Here is a 19,759-nt window from a genome sequence, read left to right as displayed (position 1 = left end):
CGATAGCAAAATTCGCCAGACATTTAAAAGAGAATCGAAGTAATGACGAAGTGGAATGCCATGCCACCATAAAGAAGGCATGAAGACATACTAATCCAGAATTCCAGATCCTCCGCCTCTATATGTGGATTATATTATCTCAATAGACCCCAAAGTTTAGCTATAAACAATCCCACCAACACTTGAAAGCAACCCAATGAATAGTAATGAAATCAATGGGACCCACATATTAGTAACTACGAAGTCTAAACCCTTCATTTTCCCAAATATACAAATGATCTCCGCTGCTAAAGACAATTAAAATCTGACTGAAACAGCCATGGCAAAATTCATTTACTATCACTGACGTCATTAGCATTAGCTTGCAGTTAAACAAAAATAAATGCAAAAAAACAGATCAGTAATATGTACGCACATAGCTAAAAACCATAAACTCTGAATAACAAATCTATCAGATACACCAGGATATTTCATCCCGTACCATACCCCCTTACACCGAGGCATATTACATGACCATAACTAAGGAGGCATAACAACAAAAACAAAAAGAGTGTCCTTTCTCGCTTATTACACATAGGTATCAATAAGAGAACGGCGCATCTCGTCAACAATGGCAGTGGGCTGGGCCTCGCGGAGCTTGAAGACGGACTCGATGACAGAGAGCTCAGTGGCAGTGGTGTCGGCACCACAAAAGGCAGTCCAGTCATTCACTGTCATACCCCCAGCAATTACCTCGCTACCCCTGTTCACTGTTCCCGCTACAAGAGGCACCTGAAGCAGTGTTGAGAGCTCGTCTAGGTCCTCTATTGATGTGTGCGGGTGAACCTGAAAGATCAAAACCAAGTCCAAATCCTCACTCATTATGAGATATCATTCATTTCAAGTTATCATCCACCATTTCTTTGCTTTCTTCTTTCTTTTTCAACATTCTTACATGGAAAATACTTTCTTAGGAAACAGAATGAGAAGAAGAAAAAAAATGCCAGACTGCTTCCGAGCTAACTCTTTATGCCCATAATAACTACTATATGTGTACCTAATTGATGCAGGGCATTGTTTACACTTTCTAATCAAGTAAACCTTCTTTAACTTCGGCTTACCCAGAAGTGTGATGGTTTTTTCCTTTTCCAAAAATACAGTCAAAACTCTAAAATATCACCATTTTACTCATTATTTAACTTGCAATGAGGGGCTGATTTTGAGCTTTATAAAAGAATCTTGAAGAGCAAATCATGTGGTATATTTACCTTTTTTTGGGGTTCAACCTAAAGGATCTGTGGTTTCAAGTACTGTATGTGATGTTACAATGTTATGTTAAGGGCCATGTAATGAAATGAAAATGAAAATCAAGAGCTAATTAATCTGTACAATTATTTGGAAGAATCTATTACTGAACCAAAGGGAAGAGGGAAGGAAGACTAACCATGCCTCCTCTATTGGAGAAGACGCAATAACTTCCAACTAAAATGTTCCCGGCAATTGTCTGACGAAATACCTCAACTCCTAGCACATCTGCTATTAGCTCTTCAGTCTCCTGTAATAAAAAAAAAATAATTTGTTCAGTACCAAGCTGAGTTCAGCATATTAATCAGCCAGTACCAGTAATAAACTAGACTGGATTAGAAAAGCGGGATGGTCATACCCGATCAAGATCAGGATGAGTGAGAGCGACATGATCATTGCAACTGATACAGTTGCCAAGGGCAGAAAGCCTCTCCTCTACTCTCTGTACCACGACATCATCTGGCAAGCAGTTCCTCATATGCTGTAGCTCTTTTATCAACAAAAGAAGAAACAATGGATGAGGGAATGAGAAGAAGATATCTTATTTGCATAAATGAAGGTAAAATGGGGTCAATTTAAGCTCAAATTAAGGACAAATCAAGTATAGTTGAGGTTTAATTGCATAGAGGGCTAGCCAAAAGTAATTCTGATCAAGGTGCCTAACTGCATAATAGTGGTATCCATTGCTACCAATTGACACGCAACAAAATACATTAGTCATAAATGATTTTTTCATCAAATGTGCAACCAACCATATATTTATTCTTTCTTCATCAAAGCAGTACCTCAATTTCCACAGGGATTATGATATAACATGCTAATTTTATTATATACCAACAAAACAAGCAACAAGTCTCAAGCAGCACACTGAAGATTGTTTTGCTGAGTGTTGAGATGGCACAGATTTCTTCAAAGTAGTTCAGAAGAACAAACAACAGGTAAAAAAAAAATTACAGAATAACTAAGATATTTTAAAAATGATTTCTACCTTGGTCAGTGGTGGTATGTGGCAAAAGAAGTCCATTCTTGTTACCTGAACAAACCACAAGAAAAATTAAATATCTACAAAATACAACATATTCTAGTTGGCGATGGTTTCAGACAAGATTATCACTAACCTGCACACATTCTTCCAACAATTCTTGTACCAGCAATAGAGGTCTTAACAACAGGGATGACATCAGCAAGCTCTGATTCAAATACGCTACATTCAAGAAAAAAACATCAGTTAAAAAATCAATTTTGACTGTTTCGTTTACAATAAATTGACCCAGGGGTCACCAACCAGATCACATACTCATGTGCATAACAGCACCAGTCATAGGTTCCATAGAAGCACACACAAGTACCAGTCAATGGTCCCATAGATTCTGTTTGGTTTTCTTATTTGAATTTAATTCTTATAAATGAATGAGTAAACTGAAGCTAAAAGTTTCCAATATACGTTAAAAAAATATCCAAGTTTATGGCATCAATATCTGTTACAGTTAACTGTCATACTGACCTGTAAAAACTTTCTGAGCCTCCAATGGCAACCAAGCAATATTTGTTTGTGAGCTTGGAGAAAACCCCAACTTCACAATTGTTTTCAAATTGAAGACCTGAAGATATCAATACAAAGTTATTTTTTATTCAGATTGATACAACATAAACTCAACGAGCATCCTGTTGTGATAAGCCTTTTATTTTATTTTTATTTATTTGATGAGTAGGCTTTGCCAACAAACAAAAATATTTCAGATACATTCTAACCAAGAAATAGAGCTGTTCTGACAAATTTCAGATGCATACTATTAATTAGCTTCAACAGAAATAATTATACTTATCCCACTGAAAACTAATAATACATAAATAAATAAAACATTAGGAGAACCGCACATTAATTTTTTTTTCTCTATATCAATTAAAAATGACATATTTTTTCAGAAAATACGAGACAAAAAGAGATGGAAAATACAGAAAAGAGGAAGCAATACTTACGAGTCGCCATGGCTTGATTGATGCGCAAGTATTCCCTTTCCTACACAAATCAGACAATCAAATCGTTAAACAAGACATATCGAATCGCTCCCCATTAAGAACAAGATCATTAACAAGATCGAACCTTTGCAATGGGAAGAACAACTACGAAAGGAACTAGGGTTTTCGCTAGGATATAGATTACGGTTCGTACTGTAAAAGGAATTGGGAGCTAGGGTTTAAAAGGAACGAGGCGCAAGAGGGCGGCTTCGAATCGGGACGGGCCAGGTTTTGGATCGAATTTCGCATCCTCTGAGATATCTGAACCTTTGCGTGTTTTTCTGAAATATCTTAACCGTTAAATTACATTCTACACGAATCTCAAATCAAAAATAATACTGGCCCCCGCGCTATACCCGAATAGGAACCGGACACGTCGGTCACGCAAAATTTGAGATATCTCAGAGGATACGCACTCGGATCGCGATGTCTTGGTTGTCACGGTCCGGTTGACTGGTCCAACAGATAATACAACACAACAATAGAAATGTGGGAGCCAAGCAACTGCCTCATGCTGTTATGCAGAAAAGTCCTCAAAATTGCATTTTTTCTCTTTCTGGTTAAAATAGAATACAACAATAGATTGTTTGGTTTTCGCTATAGCAAAAACAACAGACTAACACAGAGTTCTGAAATGTAAAATTTAAATCCTTCGGTTTGGATTGTTTCATACTAGAAATTCCTTGTAAGACATCGGTTGTCAATTCAATACGCTTCATTTGTATGGTAAGTGCGGAATGCATATCCTCTGCATTAACTCAAAAGGGAATATTTTAAGTTAATGAATTTTAACTGTTCAATTTTAAATGGAATCAATCCGGTTCCTACCTATAATATAAGAAGTTTTAATAATAGTGCAGAGGGATCCATATCCTACAAGGTACCTAACTCAACACAATTGAAAAAGACGATCCAGATTTAATTTAATCCGATTTTTGCGGATTGCTAAGGGGGCAGTATTATTTGTGCTTTGAGATTCGTGCCAAGTTAAAAAGAACAATTTTGGACCATCCAATTCAATCGTACTCAGTCCGATAACATGAGAGGATGTGAATTCAGTGCGAAGCCAAGGCAGGATCAACTTTCACACACATACACACATCTCTCACACATCTTTGTGTGTGTTAAATTAATTAAAAAAAAATTATTCAAGTAAATAAGTTAATATGTTATAAAACCGTTCATTATGTTGAAAGCGAATTCTTTTTAACTTTTTTTTGTGATTATAAGCATTGTTTATTATGTTGAAGGCGAATTGTTCATTATGTCAAAAAAAATTTTAAATTAGTGGCAAATTGCCATTTAATGATTGCTTTTTTATATAGAAATGCAAAAATCTAACCTACTAATTTTCATTTAATTGTCCATAAAAAAATCTCCAATTAAATTTCGAACTTATTACCTCTTACATGTGGACATATGACTTTGTCACTAAAATAAAGGTTAATTATTACCATCTAACAATTGTATTAATAAAAAAAGTTTATATACACAGTTAGTGACCTATGCCTGTGAGCATAGTGACAAGATTCACGTTTAATTTGCGAATAAAACGTTTTTGTGATATTTCCACACCAAATTGGGAATTATTCAGTTGACCGAATAAAACGCGAATTTTACGAATTATTCGTGTTTTTAACGAATAATTCATGATATCGACTCATTGGCCCCGTTCAGATATTTTAGATATTTTAGTGGTGTCGGCGCTTTTTTTCTTTCATGTGGGACTAAATAGTTGGCAAGGAGCATTACAAAAGAAGTAAACCGGACACAAGGATTTTTGCTTTCAACATTCTCTTTTTAAGGATTAATAATGGGCCTTATTTCATATAAATGGAAGTCCAAAATTCAAAATCTTCCACACAAGTGACGGATTAAATTCATTAAATCAAATAAAACAATTTGTTAATTGGATATAAAAATGAGTAATCCATATATATTCAACGGTTACTATTTTTAGTGTGATGTGAAGCATTTCACCAATGTTTTAAAATATCTTTTTTTTTTTTTTGTGGGACTAAGATTCCTGATCCAAGCTCAAAGTATAATTCCGAATTATTCCTGAATTATATCTGAATTATCTCCGAATTACGAATTTTTGATCTCGCTGAACCGAACACGAATAATTTATTTGTCACAATGCCTGTGAGCCTATCCACCACTAAATCCTAAATGTCACCTATACAAAGTACTTGCCAATTTTTTTATTAATAGAAAAAATCATAATAAAATATTGAAATAGAAGTAGGATTTGGTGAAATCTCGAAATATAGGAAGAACGGCGTCCAGCTAATTCTATTCTTGATCTGCAAAATCGCTAACTCAAAAAAAAAAAAAAAAAAAACTGAACGGGACTGTTCAATTTTATTTTGGATTTTTTTATTTGAATAATTCATCATCAGCAAAAAGTTATTGAACATGCAAAAAAAAAAAGTTCAGGATGGGATGAACTATCCCGTCTATTTTTTTTTTAGAATTAACGAGTTTGTGTAATTAAAAACGGAATTAGCTGGACGTGATGGTTTATCCCGTTTCGAACGTGATAAACCATCCCGTTCTTCTTATATTTTGAAATTTCGTCAAATCCTACTCCTATTTCAATATTTTATTTATTTATTTATTTATTTATTTATTTATTTTCTATTAATAAAAAAAGGGATGTACTTGGAATCAATGAAAAAAGGAAGCATAGCTGCATATATAGGCCACTAAAACACAGGAAAATTAACAGCTGAATTAAAGAAGTAGACCAGCCTGCGCTTAATTATTGCCTGAAGCTGGAGCTATATGCAACTATGTCGAACAATATATATCCAATAGTTTTCTTGTATGTGCTATGAAGGTGCTCTTGTAAATAGATGTATTTTAATAATTCAAATTCATCATTTGAAGTTAATTTAATATATTTTATTTTTTAGAATTGAGCTGATAATTTTTTTTTATGAACTTAAGAAACATTTTAGTTTTGAGATTTGGGCTAGCACAGTGGACATTATTATTGGGCTTTGAGATTCGTGCCAAGTTAAAAAGAACGGTCCAGAGCCAATAATTGTAAAAGATTTCCTATTACGGTACCGAGGAGGATTTGAATTTTTCGTCAAGTGAAGTGAAAGACGGTATTTGGCACCTTGCCAGTTGCCACCGACCATCAAAAAAAGAAGTGAGAGACGGTATAACAGACCAGTGTAGTAATATGCGGTTTCTATGCGGTATGCGGAAGGGCACCGCATACCGCATACCGCATATACGGTATGCGGCCGCATATGCGGATTTCTATGCGGATTTTAAAATAAGAATTCATATATATTTGAAGATTGAAATACATAGTAATACAAATAGGAATAAGAATTTATGAGTACAAATAGAAATACATAGTAATACAAATACAAATACAAATAGTTAGAACTAATACATAATAATACATAGTAATACAAATACATATGCGGCCTAATATGCGGCCTGTTAAACCAATATGCGGCCTAATATGCAGCCGCATATACGGAACCGCATATTAAACCGCATATTGATTTTCTATGCGGTTCGGAACCGCATACGCATATGCGCCGCATATTACCTAATATTACTACACTGTAACAGACATAGAACCAAATTTGATTTTATACTGAATCAGAAAAATTATTTGATCCACATCAAGATTTATGCATATTAATCAACAAGAATCTTAAAATTATCTGCGTAAATTTTGATGTATATTGAAATAATTCCTACCATGCATCAGATCTAATTTAATCCATGTTCATCAGACCTCACCCGATTGGTCGCCAAGTTTGCATCTACTGAGTTGGTGAAGAAAGCAATGCGACTAGGGCTGCAAACGAATCGAACTTACTCTAGTTTAAGTTTGGTTTGAATTAATTTCGAATCGAATTTTTTACGAACTCAATTTCGAATCTTTTACGAACTTTTTTACGACAATGAAGAGTAATTATAGTTGCCGAAAGCGAGAAGTGAAAGTCGTCTAAGGTTTTAGAATTGAGAGCGAGGGTTACGACTTACGAGTTATGACTTATGGATGAGCGATCTTATGTTTTAACTTTTAAGTCATCAGTGAACATAAGTCATCAATGGAAATCAACGGTTCACATTACTTTGAGATTCGAACTAGAATAGTTCGTGAACCAGGTCCAGTTTGAATTTGATTTGAATTAATTTCGAACTATTTCGAATTGAATTTTTTATGAACTTTTTCGAATCAAACTCGAATCGAATCACGAACTTTTTATGCAGCCCTAAATAAGACTGTTGGATTCTTTTTATTTTGTTTTATTAAAGAGTTTTAGTACACTTCAATATCTTTTAAATGCTATTTTCGAGAATTGAACTCGTGCCACTGTACTAAGTCTATAGTTCTAAACTGTGAAATATTTATATTTGTAACATATAATTATTTATGAACATGGAGGGACAATTAGTAGTGTTATGCGATTTAGGTGAGTGAAGTTTTTGAAACTTTGTTATATTTGATTTGCGCAGTCTGATCATATATATATATATATGAGGATCGAGGGATCAAGTTATAACAATTTTTGAATTACAACAAGTTACAACAATTATTTTTAAAATTTTTAAAGTTCAAATCGTCGATTCAAACCGTTAGATGTGATCTCCACGATAAAATGTGCTTGGAGACCAAATTTTACATTTTTTGGAATTTTTTTACTATTTATTAAGATGGGTACAAAATTCAATGGTCTGAATTTGACTAGTTTTTGTACCCATCTTAATAAATAGTACAAAAATTCCAAAAAATGTAAAATTTGGTCTCCAAACATATTTTATTGTGGAGATCACATCTAACGGTTTGGATCGACGATTTGGACTTTGAAAATTTAAAAAATAGTTGTTGTAACTTGATCCCTCCTCTACACACACACACACATTTTTTTTTGTTAAATTGGGATTGAATGGTTATCTCCATTCTTATATTATGCACGTAGATGTCCTGATTTGTCAATGACTATGATTGAAAGATAAAATTTTGGATTTAATATCAACAATCCAATTAAATAATCTGTCTTATTTTGATTAAATACATCTTTTTTACGTGTAGAAGTCTAAATTTAGTTAGAAACATATTTGCCACACATACTGCTACATAATATGTTACAATTAAAATTGAATAGAGGACAAAATTGGAGATAAAATCAATTTATTCATTTCCTTATTTCTCCTCTCTAGTTATCTCGCATTCCTTATTTTCTTATTTAAGAATCATGATGAATGATCAATTTATTTTTCAGAATATCAAATGCTGATATCTTTTAAAAATATTTTATTAGCATTTGATATCTTATCAAATTATTTGATATTTTCAAGTTTAATACATTACTCAATTTAATCTATAGTGAATCTTTTTACAATTTTACTTCTTCAATTTTGATAAGATAAAATATTCTTTTTTATTAGTATGTTCATGTTCGTTCTTAGCTTTAGTTGTTAATTATATGGAGAACATATATTGAGGAGGAATTTTAGTAAGAATAACTACAATTAGTGCCACAAAATGGAGTAACTAATTTATTAATACAAATTCAATTTTACTAAATATTTTTTGTCCTTTTGGCTTTTGCTGTCTTTTTTTTTTTTTTTTTTTATCAAATCACTTGCATCAAAATTTGAAATTCAAATTGTATATCAAACTCTTGTTCTTCTTCATTTTAGAATATGTTTCCATTGCCATGTACGGGTACAATACTAGTAAATAATGATGCAGAAACTTATTTGCCGCTTATTAAGTCCAAAAGAGATTACAACAAAACACAAATAAACCTCAGCTTAAAACTGCTTATTAGCCTGAAAACAGAGTTACAACGAATCCTTGTGGCCCAATAGTTAAAAGCTGGGCCATTACGGCCTTACTTGTTTTACAAAGAAAATTATGTCAAGGAATAATTTTTTTTTAATTGCTATGAATAAAAAAATGGCTTTGATTGGCTCCAGCACTGAAACAAAAGAAATGTACTTATAGATATTGAACGTGCACCGCATGAAGCGAAAGCATTTTATAAGGAACCAAAGTCAGCAACCCAATAAACCAAGCTTTAGTAAACACTTGAAACATGTCGATTTTTTTTATAACTTAATTTGGAAAGAGGTTAAAGAAACTGATTTTGCAGTAAACAGAGCAATCTTTCTCATTTGGGAAAACCAAAATTACACTAGCTTCAGAGAAAACCGACATAACCCAAATATTAAAAAAAAAAAAATTCGGCTGAAACGAACACAAGAAATGTTACCGAATTGATTGATCTGTTTTTTTTTTTTTTTTTTTTTCGGTTGGTGGTTGTGGTGGTGTTAACGCGGTACGTGAGCTGGGTTCAGAACGTCGTGAGACAGTTCGGTCCATATTCGGTGCGCAGGCATTAGAGCATTGAGAGGACCTTTTCCTAGTACGAGAGGACTGGAAAGGACGCACCTCTGTAGTGGTGTTGGTGGAAGGGTTGTAAAAGATGTTCCTTCTGTTCTATCATATCAGAACTTTTAACTCAGTTGATATCAACCTCAAAATAGAAATATCAAATACACTCTACTATAAATTGAAAAGCCAAACCAAAATCTATTTCAAGTTTCCTGTTAGATATTATCGCAATCAGAAGACGCAACTATACCTTACCTTCTACATCACTAAAAATATTCCTTAAAGAAAAACAGGGAACAGGGAGAGAGAGAGGAGTCAAAAATAGAATAAATAACATCAGTATCAACAATATGTTGAACCTACAATTTACAGCAGTCTATTGTACTGCAAATGACTAGAATGTTCAACCTATAAAATGTTTCTCCTAAGATATTTTGACAATGTTTTTACAAAAATACCTATTTGCTGAATTTGCACCACAGGTTTAAAAAGGGTCAGAGTATACAGGGTTTCCACTCAATTAAATATTACAATTCCTTGTCAAAACTTTTATCATTAGCACATAATAGAGCCCATTTCATTAACAAAATCATCCAATAACTCCATGTAAATAACAAAGCTGATTTTTTTGCACAAAAGATCCTTCTCTTCGTATAATTTACTTGACCAGGTATTCATTTTCACATCTTGCCCGACCATGCTATCGATGGTTTGCATTTGATCCATTGGGGGGTTGATAAAGGTATCAATTTGTGTGCAAATTTCATCCAGTAAGATCCTTCCACTTGGCAATGTCCCGTTGGTTCCAACCCATTCACTCAGCGTATCACTATTCCTTGTGGGACCAAACAGTGTTTGCACCGACTCATCTGCTAAATCAAATAAAATTCTTCGGTCTATTTCGGCATGAGGGCCAGTTTGTAAGTGGTCTTCAGTGGACATTTTAATATCCTTATTGTAACATTCTTCGATCTGCTCAAATATTTGGAAGGAGAGAGACCTTGGTGCAAAATTGACATACAGGTTTGTGTTATCTGTCTTCTTATTTTTGTATAGCCCCGCAGTTACAAGAATCTCTTTTATATAGGCTTCTTCCGGGGTTACAATATCAGTTATATCAGTATCTTCGGAATTTTCTGTAAATTCAGCTTCTTCATTTTCTTCATTTCTTTGTTGTATTGTTGGGGTTGCATCTAAAAGAAAACAAACACAGATAATTAAACATAAAGCTTTGCAAACGAGCGATTTGTGATAGATAATTCGGCTGGTACTTATGGTACCGGGCCTGACTGGAATCGGGTTGATATTCCTGATAAGATCCAAGGAAAGAATCTCTATTTTGTTTATTATCTCAAGTTTACTTGATACATTGTAAAAGGAGACAATTAATCGGGTTGATATTCCCGAGTTTTATAAGAGCAAACCTTACATTCACAAGTTATAATTTTTCACAAAGATCAGATTCTAAATTTTGGGAGCTATGAGGATAATTTAATTGAAATTAGACTAATTGAAAGTTAACCCTTGTTAAATTCATAGCCAAAATCCCAACTCAAATTCAGATTGAAAAGAGTATTCACAATTTCTGTACCTGAAATTGGAAAGCTTATATCTCCCAAAGATTTTCTGGAAGCATGAGAGGAAACCTCCAATGGAGAAACTGGACTTGGATTATCGCCCCCTGAAAATTCATTGTGAGAGCTACTAGAAACCGATGCCGGGCTTGGAGGGACCTCTGTGTAATTTTCCTAAAATCCACCGGTCAAAAGAAAATAAGTTACATATGACTATATCAAATGTAAAATGTGATTTATACGCTTTTTTTTTTTTTTCCTTTTTTGTTACCAAATACACTAATTTAAGAACATATATTCCAATAAGAGTAACAAGTATTCCAGAAGACTAATGGGAATTTCATAATTGATGGCTGGATACTCAAATTTTGACTTGCAATTTAGTATCACACCAGCTAAAGCATGCTGTCAGTCAGTGCTTGGTATAAAAATTCACAATTCTTGTATAAGATTAGGAAATGCTTTCAGAAATAAGAGTATAAAGCAATAGACGTGCTATGACTCAAATAATTGTTTTAAGATATAAAATCATATTTACAGATACTACCTGACTAGGTCCGGGTTTCATCAAAGCCGAAGGGATGGTACCAATAACCTTTAAAGGAAGAAAATCCTCCGAGTTTGGTGTCTTAATAGAGTGTGTTTTGTTCCCGAATAACTTTCCTTTTAAATTCAAATTGTGTCTCAAATTTGAAACCTTCCCTTTAAACCCAGAACCGTTCTCTTTTATACCATTTCTCTCCTCTCTCAAATTATCTTCCTCTTCTTCATGTCTCACTCCCACGTGGGCCCCTTTTGTCAGGCCCGAATCGTCCGATAGGAGCTTTCCTAAGTTAGTCCCTGGTACTGGTGCAGAGAAGGACCTAAAAAGGCTACGAGGAGAAGTGGTGTCAGCATCAACAATACCAGTACTGTCAAGTTTGCACCTAGTATCATTTGTCTTGTATTCTCTGTTAATTATATTAGGAAACTCTGACATGGATTTGATTCTCTCTCTTCTCTTAATAATAAATGAAGCCCGGGAGGGCTCTATACTGGTGCTGGGTCTCTCGGAACCAGCCTCATTTCTTAGAACAGTCTTCAGCTTCTCTGAAAGGATTCGTCTGGTATCTCGTGTAACAGATTCAGATGTATCTGGTACATAGTTGGGTAATTTGAATGACCGTGATCGAGTCAGTTTCTTCTCAAAATCTCTTGTCACAGCCTCTCTTATTTGTTTTGCAATATCTCTTGCAATCACTTTTGGGTCAGTAGTTATGATCTTATTTTTACCATTTTTTTGCTTTTTCACAACTCTCCCAGCTTTCCCTTCAATCTCTAACCTCAATTTCTCCTTTACCTCTTCTAAGAAATCTACCATGGTGCAATCTTTGTTCTTTGAATTTGAAGAACCAAGAAATGGGTCTGGAGTTTGATTTTTTGGGTCAACACTTGGTTTCAAAATGACTATCCTTGTAGGCAATGGAGACCTCTCTTGCTTTTCTATAGCCTCACTAACATGCAACTCATTTTTCGGCAAAACAACTTGCACAGTTTCTGGAGCATTCTGCTTCTTCATTGAGTACATAACCATTTTCTCCTTATTGAGATTCTCTTGCGCGAGAATTTGAATATATTTCCCTTTTTGGAGGTTATTTTCCGCAATACGCCCCTTTGACTTTTCTACAATTTCAGAAGATTGCCATGCCTCGAAATCTCTCTTGAACTTCTGTAACGCCTCTTCCTGTGGATGTTGGCGTGGCAGAACACCTGACAATGGCTTCTTGCCTTTCTGGGGCCCACTGTAATCCTTCTTAGACTTCTTTTTATTATAAGTATTACTATTGTTAATATTACTGCCATTTCCAGCATTTGTAGTGCTTCCATAGGAAAGCAAGTTGCCCTTTTTTTCCCTAAATGGAGCGGATCTTGGTGACCCATCAAATGTCAAGTCCTTTCTAGGGCTATAAATGATAATGGGTTTGGTGGGTTTGGGAACCTTGCTCTCCTTTGCATCAATTACTGTGCACCTGCCAGGTGGAATTGTGTCCATGCCCATTAAACGGGCCACAATGCTTGGTGCATTGCGGGTATCGGGTTTCTGAGCGGGTATTGACATATCTTCTCTCACTGGATTTTTCACAAGGATCCTCTTGTTTGGTTGAGCTGGTTCGTAATGGAGCTTTTCTGTCACCTAAATTGCATTAAAGTTCAATTGCTTTAAGATGTAATGTCATTAGCTTAATTATAGTTATACAATGGTCATTTTTACACCTAATTTTTTTTATTGCATACTCAGAATGGTATTTATTAATTGTCATAGAAAAAAGTGAGTCCCCCCCCCCCTCAACTTAAAAAATAAAAGAAAATCGAAAAATGTAACCTAGAGAATAATATTATATTAATTGATCACAAGGATATAAAATGACAATGAAGTTCATCAATCAAACAAATTACCAGGAACTTCTCATCACATGCACGAAGAGCCGAAGGATGAAGATCTAAGCTACTTTGAGGAGCTTCCAAGCCTATTATTGTAAAGCTGATTAACTACTTAATTATACTCAAATATGGAATTGAAAATGTAGAGAAAAAAGAACGCTACCACATAGCAAATTAACCAAACCACCTTTTAATTCAAATTGATTAGTAGCCTACTATTTACTTGACCATGGAAACAAAATACAAAAATACATAACATGAATTTTTTTCTTGTCATTTGCAAGATATATAATATTATTGACAATTGCTATTTCTTGTGTTGTAGAGACTGCCATGCACTTGCTATTTCTGTGTTCTTATGCAGAGAGGGTCTGGAGAAAGCTTGACACTAAGCTTGGATACCAGTTGAGAACTGTATCAGACACAATGCAGAGTACATGGCAGAATTCACTGAGACAGATCAGGGGAAGGCCTCTGGAATGGGCAATACAAGGACCGGTTTTGCTACTGTGTACAAGCTGGCATATATGGTGGCAGCGAAATGAAAAAATATTCAGAGGAAAGATTATAGCACCTGAGAGACTGGCTGACAGAATAATACATGAAGCGGAGCAGTGAAACAAATACTGTTAAACAATGTCTGGATACTAGATGTGTAGGATGACAGGATACTGTTAAACAGATCTGTTTACAGAATGTTTAGTAGTATAGAAGATGTTAACTATGATGTAATTGCGATATATGGACGCTGTAAATATTTTTTTTCTTTAATTCAATCTTGGTAGTTTCTACCAAGCTTTACAAAAAAAATGACAATTGCAAAGCCAAGATCCATTATGGAAAACAATAAAAAAACCATCAAAGAATGTCTTGTTTGTTGGTTGGCGTGATGTACTTGCACTTGATTGGTGTAGGTCATAGTACCGCAATCTGTCAGCCATATATATAGGTATTGATTTTACATGACAATGAAATCAAGCTGAAACAGGGACATTAAAGTAGTTCAGTAGTGAAATTGTGAACTAATTTAATAAATCATGCTTAAAAATGCCAGTACAGAATAAGAGTCAAGGATATAGATTAGTATTATCAAGTTTGCTGAGATAATAAAAGGATTTCTAATTCTAGATAAAAATCCACAAATAAGAGAATATTGTTATTTAATATGTATTCTCATTGGGTAAGCACATCATGCATGCCACATATGAAAGGCAAAAAGATTAAAAAATATATCATGCATGCCACAAAGGAAATAAAAGTTGAGATGCCAAATTGATCAGGCTTAATGACATAATTAATTGACTAATAATTCATATACCCAAATTTTTTTACAAAGACCTTTGTATTGCAAATTAGCCAAAAGGGTTTCCAAACCAAAAAAATGTGGGTAAAATTGGCTCAAACCCAATTTGGATGCATTTTACTTAGCAATATGTAGCAATTTATCTAAGTATCATGAAATTGAATGTAAACAAAAAAGAGAAATTCATTCAAACCCACAAAATCTCTTATACTTAAAAAATTAACAAAACCCAACAAAGAAATTTTGCTACTACAACAGAAAGTTCAGACCTTTCACAGCAGATGAAAAACCCAAGGCAGCTCCAGACCTGATAATCTTAAGCTATAGCTTGTACAGAGAAGATATCAATGGGTTTCCACGTAGAAGGTCGGAAACGAAATCTAACAGCTGAGAGAAGAAGAAAGGAAAAGAAAGAAGTACCATGCACGAAGGGGTTTTAGAGAATTTTTAATTCAAAGAGAAAAACTTTCTTTATGTGGCTGGCTTTCTTTCTTTTTATATTTACATTTCTTTTGTTTATTTAAAAATTGTTTTATCCTTTTTAAAATTGCACCCAACATGTCATTTATTTTTCATCCCCATCCACATACATTTCGTTTCAATTTTGCTATTTACAGAGGATAGAAATGTAAATGGCTTTTTTGCATCATTTTCATTTTAAGAAATAAGATTGAGCGTTTTGCTCAATGTAGTCAAAGAAGCAAGGCGCAAAAAAAATCATGCATTTGAATAACAAGAGGTTCATAGTTTTGATTTAGTATATTTCGGTATAAAAAAAAGCTTCATACTGTAAACATAGTAATAATAGTTTTTCTAGTTTTCTAATTAATACTCTAATTAACAAAATATCATATCTTAGAATAAAACAATTAGATACATGTGAATTTCTTCACAAAAATAAATATTTTATCAATGATTTGGCATTGCATGTTTATGTTTCAAAAATATATAATCGCTCTCACATTATTCCAAAATTTGTAAAAATACTTCCAACCAAACAAAAAAAAATAATCAAAAGACCACATTTTTTTTTTGTAGAATTCCATATTTATTCGGATTGCAATATGAAATAGCGGATTCCAAAACTGGGGCCGCCATTTGTCATTGCAGATACAGTCTTGGTACTAATTATATACAGTTCAGAAGAGAAGACTGGATATGCAAAGACAAATGGCAACTCAGTCTTGAAGTCTGTCATTTCATGTTGCAGTCTGAGTAAATATGAAATTCTCAAATATTAGTGGCCGTTTGATTTTTTTTTTTTTTTGGTTGAGGATTCTTTTAAAAATTCGGCACAATATTAGTACCACATTATTAGAATTTTGCTATCTACCAAAGGGGCACAAATGAATCGTTCACTGAAACAATTTTTCTTGGCCAACGCACCTAAATTGCTTCTTAAAAAAAAAAAAAAAAAAAAAAAAAAAATTAAAAAGAGCGCACCTAAAGGCATCTCCAATCCAGCACGTCAATTGACGAATTTTGGGATGAATTTAGCAAAATAAAACGAAAATAGATGGTTAGCAGAGGATGTAAAAAAAATTGTCAAGATTTAAAAGTAGATTTTGCACCGAACAGTTGAAAAAACATTAATTATTTGGTATTGTAAGCAAATGATTTTAAGCATGTAAAACATACATTGCAAACTTCATTATAATTAACAAATGAATACTCTTGCAGAAGCAAAATTATTATGCTTATTGCTTTAAGTGCTCATTTATCTTCTTTTTTTTTCCATCAAACTTTTTTGTGTTACTATTATTATTGTTTTTAGTATAAAATTTATTTTTTGTTTGATACTATTATTGTTATCATAATCATAGTGACAAATGAATTACTCGGATTCGGTTTGGCAAGGTCAAAAATTCATGATTCGGGAATAATTTGGGTATAATTCGGGAATGATTCGGAATTATTCGGACCAGAGATCTCAGTCATGCAAGAGAGCAAAAAAATATGTTCTGAGAAAAATTCGGAAAACATTCGCGAATAATTCGTAAAATTCGCGAATTATTCAGATTTAATTCGGTCAAAGTTCGGTCAACCGAATAATTCGACGTTCGGTTCGACATCACCAAAAAAAAAGAATTATTCGGATTTAATTCACAAATAATTCGCGAATCTTGTGACTATGGATTCATAATAACTATCATTATAGGTAATATTATAGTCATCATTATCTAACTTTTATACATTTTGACATTCAAAAGACGAAACATGTGTTGGAAAGGGTATATATAGATTGGGATTAGCGTGGCTAACTTTTGGGAAAAGCCAACCCCAATCCACATGGAGTTATTTCCAATGGAATAAATTTAAACCTCCTTTCACAGAGGATAGATTCGCATCACATGAATCCTAGTTGAATATATGATGACAAATGCATGATTTGTAATATGATAATCTCAACAAGTCATGCAGAGGAATATAAAAGTGGTTCGTTTGTGGCTGGATTAAAAAAATAGTGTAGAACAAATAAAAGCTCCCGGCGAGGATCGAACTCGCGACCTTTCGCTTACGAAGCGAACGCACTACCACTATGCTACGGAAGCCTCCTTGGTAATTTTAAAATTATAAAATAATTAACAATTGACTACTATTTTAGATATGGGATAGGATCCTCCAAAGAAAAATTCAAACTGACGCAGCTCAAACAAAACAGAGGGAAACTTTTTGCAACATCCTCCAGTTATATAACATCTTCATAACATGCAAACTCATGATCCCTTTCTAGAGATCTCTTTTCGGGTCTCAATTTGATAGTGGAAAAAATGTGCCGTGTCGTGTTGTGCCACGACTAATATGCAGTGACTTTGATCTCGTGCAGTGCCGTGATCAAGTTAATTTTTTACGTATCGTGCCTCGCGAATGGTCACAGCACATGAATGGTCATCCCGTCCCCAAACGTGCCTCGCGTGACCATTTAATCATAATTTAAGTTAGTTTATTCAAGATTTACCATTTAATCAATATCTAATGGTCCTAATTACACGTGACTTGCGTGACTACGTGCCGTGCCGTGACGTGCCAAAGTTTCAAAAAATGATCACGGTACTGGGACACGCGAGTCATGACATGTAACTGGCACATGTGCGTGCCGTAACCGTGTCGTTCCGTGACAGAGCCGGCTCCGTCGTGCCATTTTTCCCACTGAGGTTTTGAGGGATAATGTTCAGCTTATTCTCCATTTCTGTACCGGAAGGGAGCTGCTGGATGCATTTAGTCTTTTTTTTTTCTTTTTTTTTGAGAAATATGAGGGTCTTGCCCACATTTGTATTAGATTAAATAGGTTCAGTTACACAAGGGTAGTAACGACCAAAACAGAAAAAGAAAGCCCTGCTCAAAACAATTTAGCTGAAAAATATAAAAAGGAGAAGTAAATATGAAAACGCCAAAGGAGCAATGGCTCAAAACTGAAGTTCAAAAATTCATCTTCTGGTGCGCCACTTGGAAGCTTCTTATTAACTGGTACACTGATGAGAAATAAACATCTACTGACTACTGGTGCGCTGCTTCAAAGCTCCAGCTACCGGTACCTGGTAGTTCTGTCGACTTGAGTTGCTCCATAACTTCATCTACCAATACCTCAATTCCCTTGTCAGAGTCAGCAAATATTCGAGCTCTCCTTTCCCTCCACAATACAAATTATGAAATAAGCAAAGTGGCCCTTGTTTTTTTTTGCTAAATCTTGTATCTGTTATCTGGTCTGTTGGTTGCACCAGTGTATTTGCAGTAAGATCCCTAGTGTTTACTAATTACAATCCGGTTGTAAAAGGGTTCTGTAAAGGGGCATTCATTGAAAATGTGTTGAATCTGAAATTAAAATTGTCAAATTTCATAAACATCTCCCTACCAGAATCTCATCTTGCTTGAATGTTTCCCCTTTTCTTAAGCACACCTTACGTAATGCTTATTAGATTCTCAACCTATTCTACATCTTATCTATCTTCAGTAATGTTAATACTTAATAGCCATTCAAGCTACTTTCTCTTATTAAATTAAGTCTTAGCGGCCATAAATACTCATGCATCATATCACAAATTATTCAACCGAAATTACATCCAAAAAATTGAAGTAAAAACCAGGATCATCAGCCAGGAAACCAACAAACGCAATCAAAACTTCTCTGTTAAAATCTGTACCCAACAAAGTGAAAGAATGAAATTTTTTTTTGATTATTTATGTGATTAAAGCTCAACTGAACCAAATTAGCATACATAAGTGTAGTATATTTTGACAATATAATAAACACATCTTTCTATATAATAATTTTAATATCTTTCATTTCGTCCATTCACTTAGCATACCATTTAAATTCTGCATTAGCCTTTTATTTCATTTCTTTCCATCCATTTGTGTGTTTTTTTTTCATTTATTACAGACTACCTTTGATGAAGAATTAATTTTTATTTATTTTCTTCAACTTATTTTAAGCTATACATTTCAGCAAAACTTGTGACAAGTAATGTTCTTGTTAATTAAAAAACTCTAATGTGAATTAAAATTCAATTAATCAAGTCATGGCATGTGAAAATTAAAAATGCTTTGCTTCCTTCTATTCATGACGTGTGGATGTGTGTTTTGGGTATCTGTGAAAGGTTGATACTTTGTTTAAGGAAATATTAGTGCACGAAAGATTGATATTATTTTTTAAGTTTGATGTTGATGCCTTGCTTCCTACTTTTTTTTTCCCCCTCTTTTTATGCTCCCCTTTCTCTTTAATCTTTCTTTTCATATTCCCCTCTTAATGTTTATACCTTAAACAAACTTCTCCACCAC

At 33.9% G+C, this 19,759-nt stretch overlaps 1 protein-coding gene and 1 non-coding gene across 2 annotated transcripts; both read right to left on the bottom strand.

The window, feature by feature from the left end:
* Window positions 1–332: 332 nt before the first annotated feature.
* EIF6A (Translation initiation factor IF6) lies at window positions 333–3,530 on the bottom strand. Its single transcript, XM_078304917.1, has 8 exons — window positions 3,389–3,530; window positions 3,265–3,304; window positions 2,789–2,885; window positions 2,403–2,488; window positions 2,273–2,317; window positions 1,643–1,773; window positions 1,424–1,534; window positions 333–825 (listed from the first exon to the last, which is right to left on the bottom strand). Exons 2-8 carry the CDS (start codon window positions 3,272–3,274, stop codon window positions 568–570), a joined length of 738 nt encoding a protein of 245 aa, XP_078161043.1. The 5' UTR covers window positions 3,275–3,304; window positions 3,389–3,530; the 3' UTR covers window positions 333–567.
* Window positions 3,531–17,460: 13,930 nt separating this feature from the next.
* Window positions 17,461–17,532, bottom strand: TRNAT-CGU (transfer RNA threonine (anticodon CGU)). Its single transcript has one exon. It is a non-coding gene; the product is annotated as a tRNA-Thr (tRNA).
* Between the last annotated feature and the right edge of the window lie 2,227 nt (window positions 17,533–19,759).

The sequence above is a fragment of the Carex rostrata genome, chromosome 7, assembly GCF_964058835.1.
Source record: "Carex rostrata chromosome 7, lpCarRost1.2, whole genome shotgun sequence".
Taxonomy (NCBI): Eukaryota; Viridiplantae; Streptophyta; class Magnoliopsida; order Poales; family Cyperaceae; genus Carex; species Carex rostrata.
The sequence above is the reverse complement of the archived record's forward strand: the minus strand, read 5'-3'. Positions and strand labels throughout refer to the sequence as shown.

Coding starts and splice junctions, on each gene's coding strand:
- EIF6A (XM_078304917.1), bottom strand. Junction 2,489..2,788: donor GGCTCAGAAAGTTTTTACAG/GTCAGTATGACA, acceptor TCTTGAATGTAG/CGTATTTGAATCAGAGCTTG. Junction 1,535..1,642: donor CTCATCCTGATCTTGATCGG/GTATGACCATCC, acceptor TTTTTATTACAG/GAGACTGAAGAGCTAATAGC.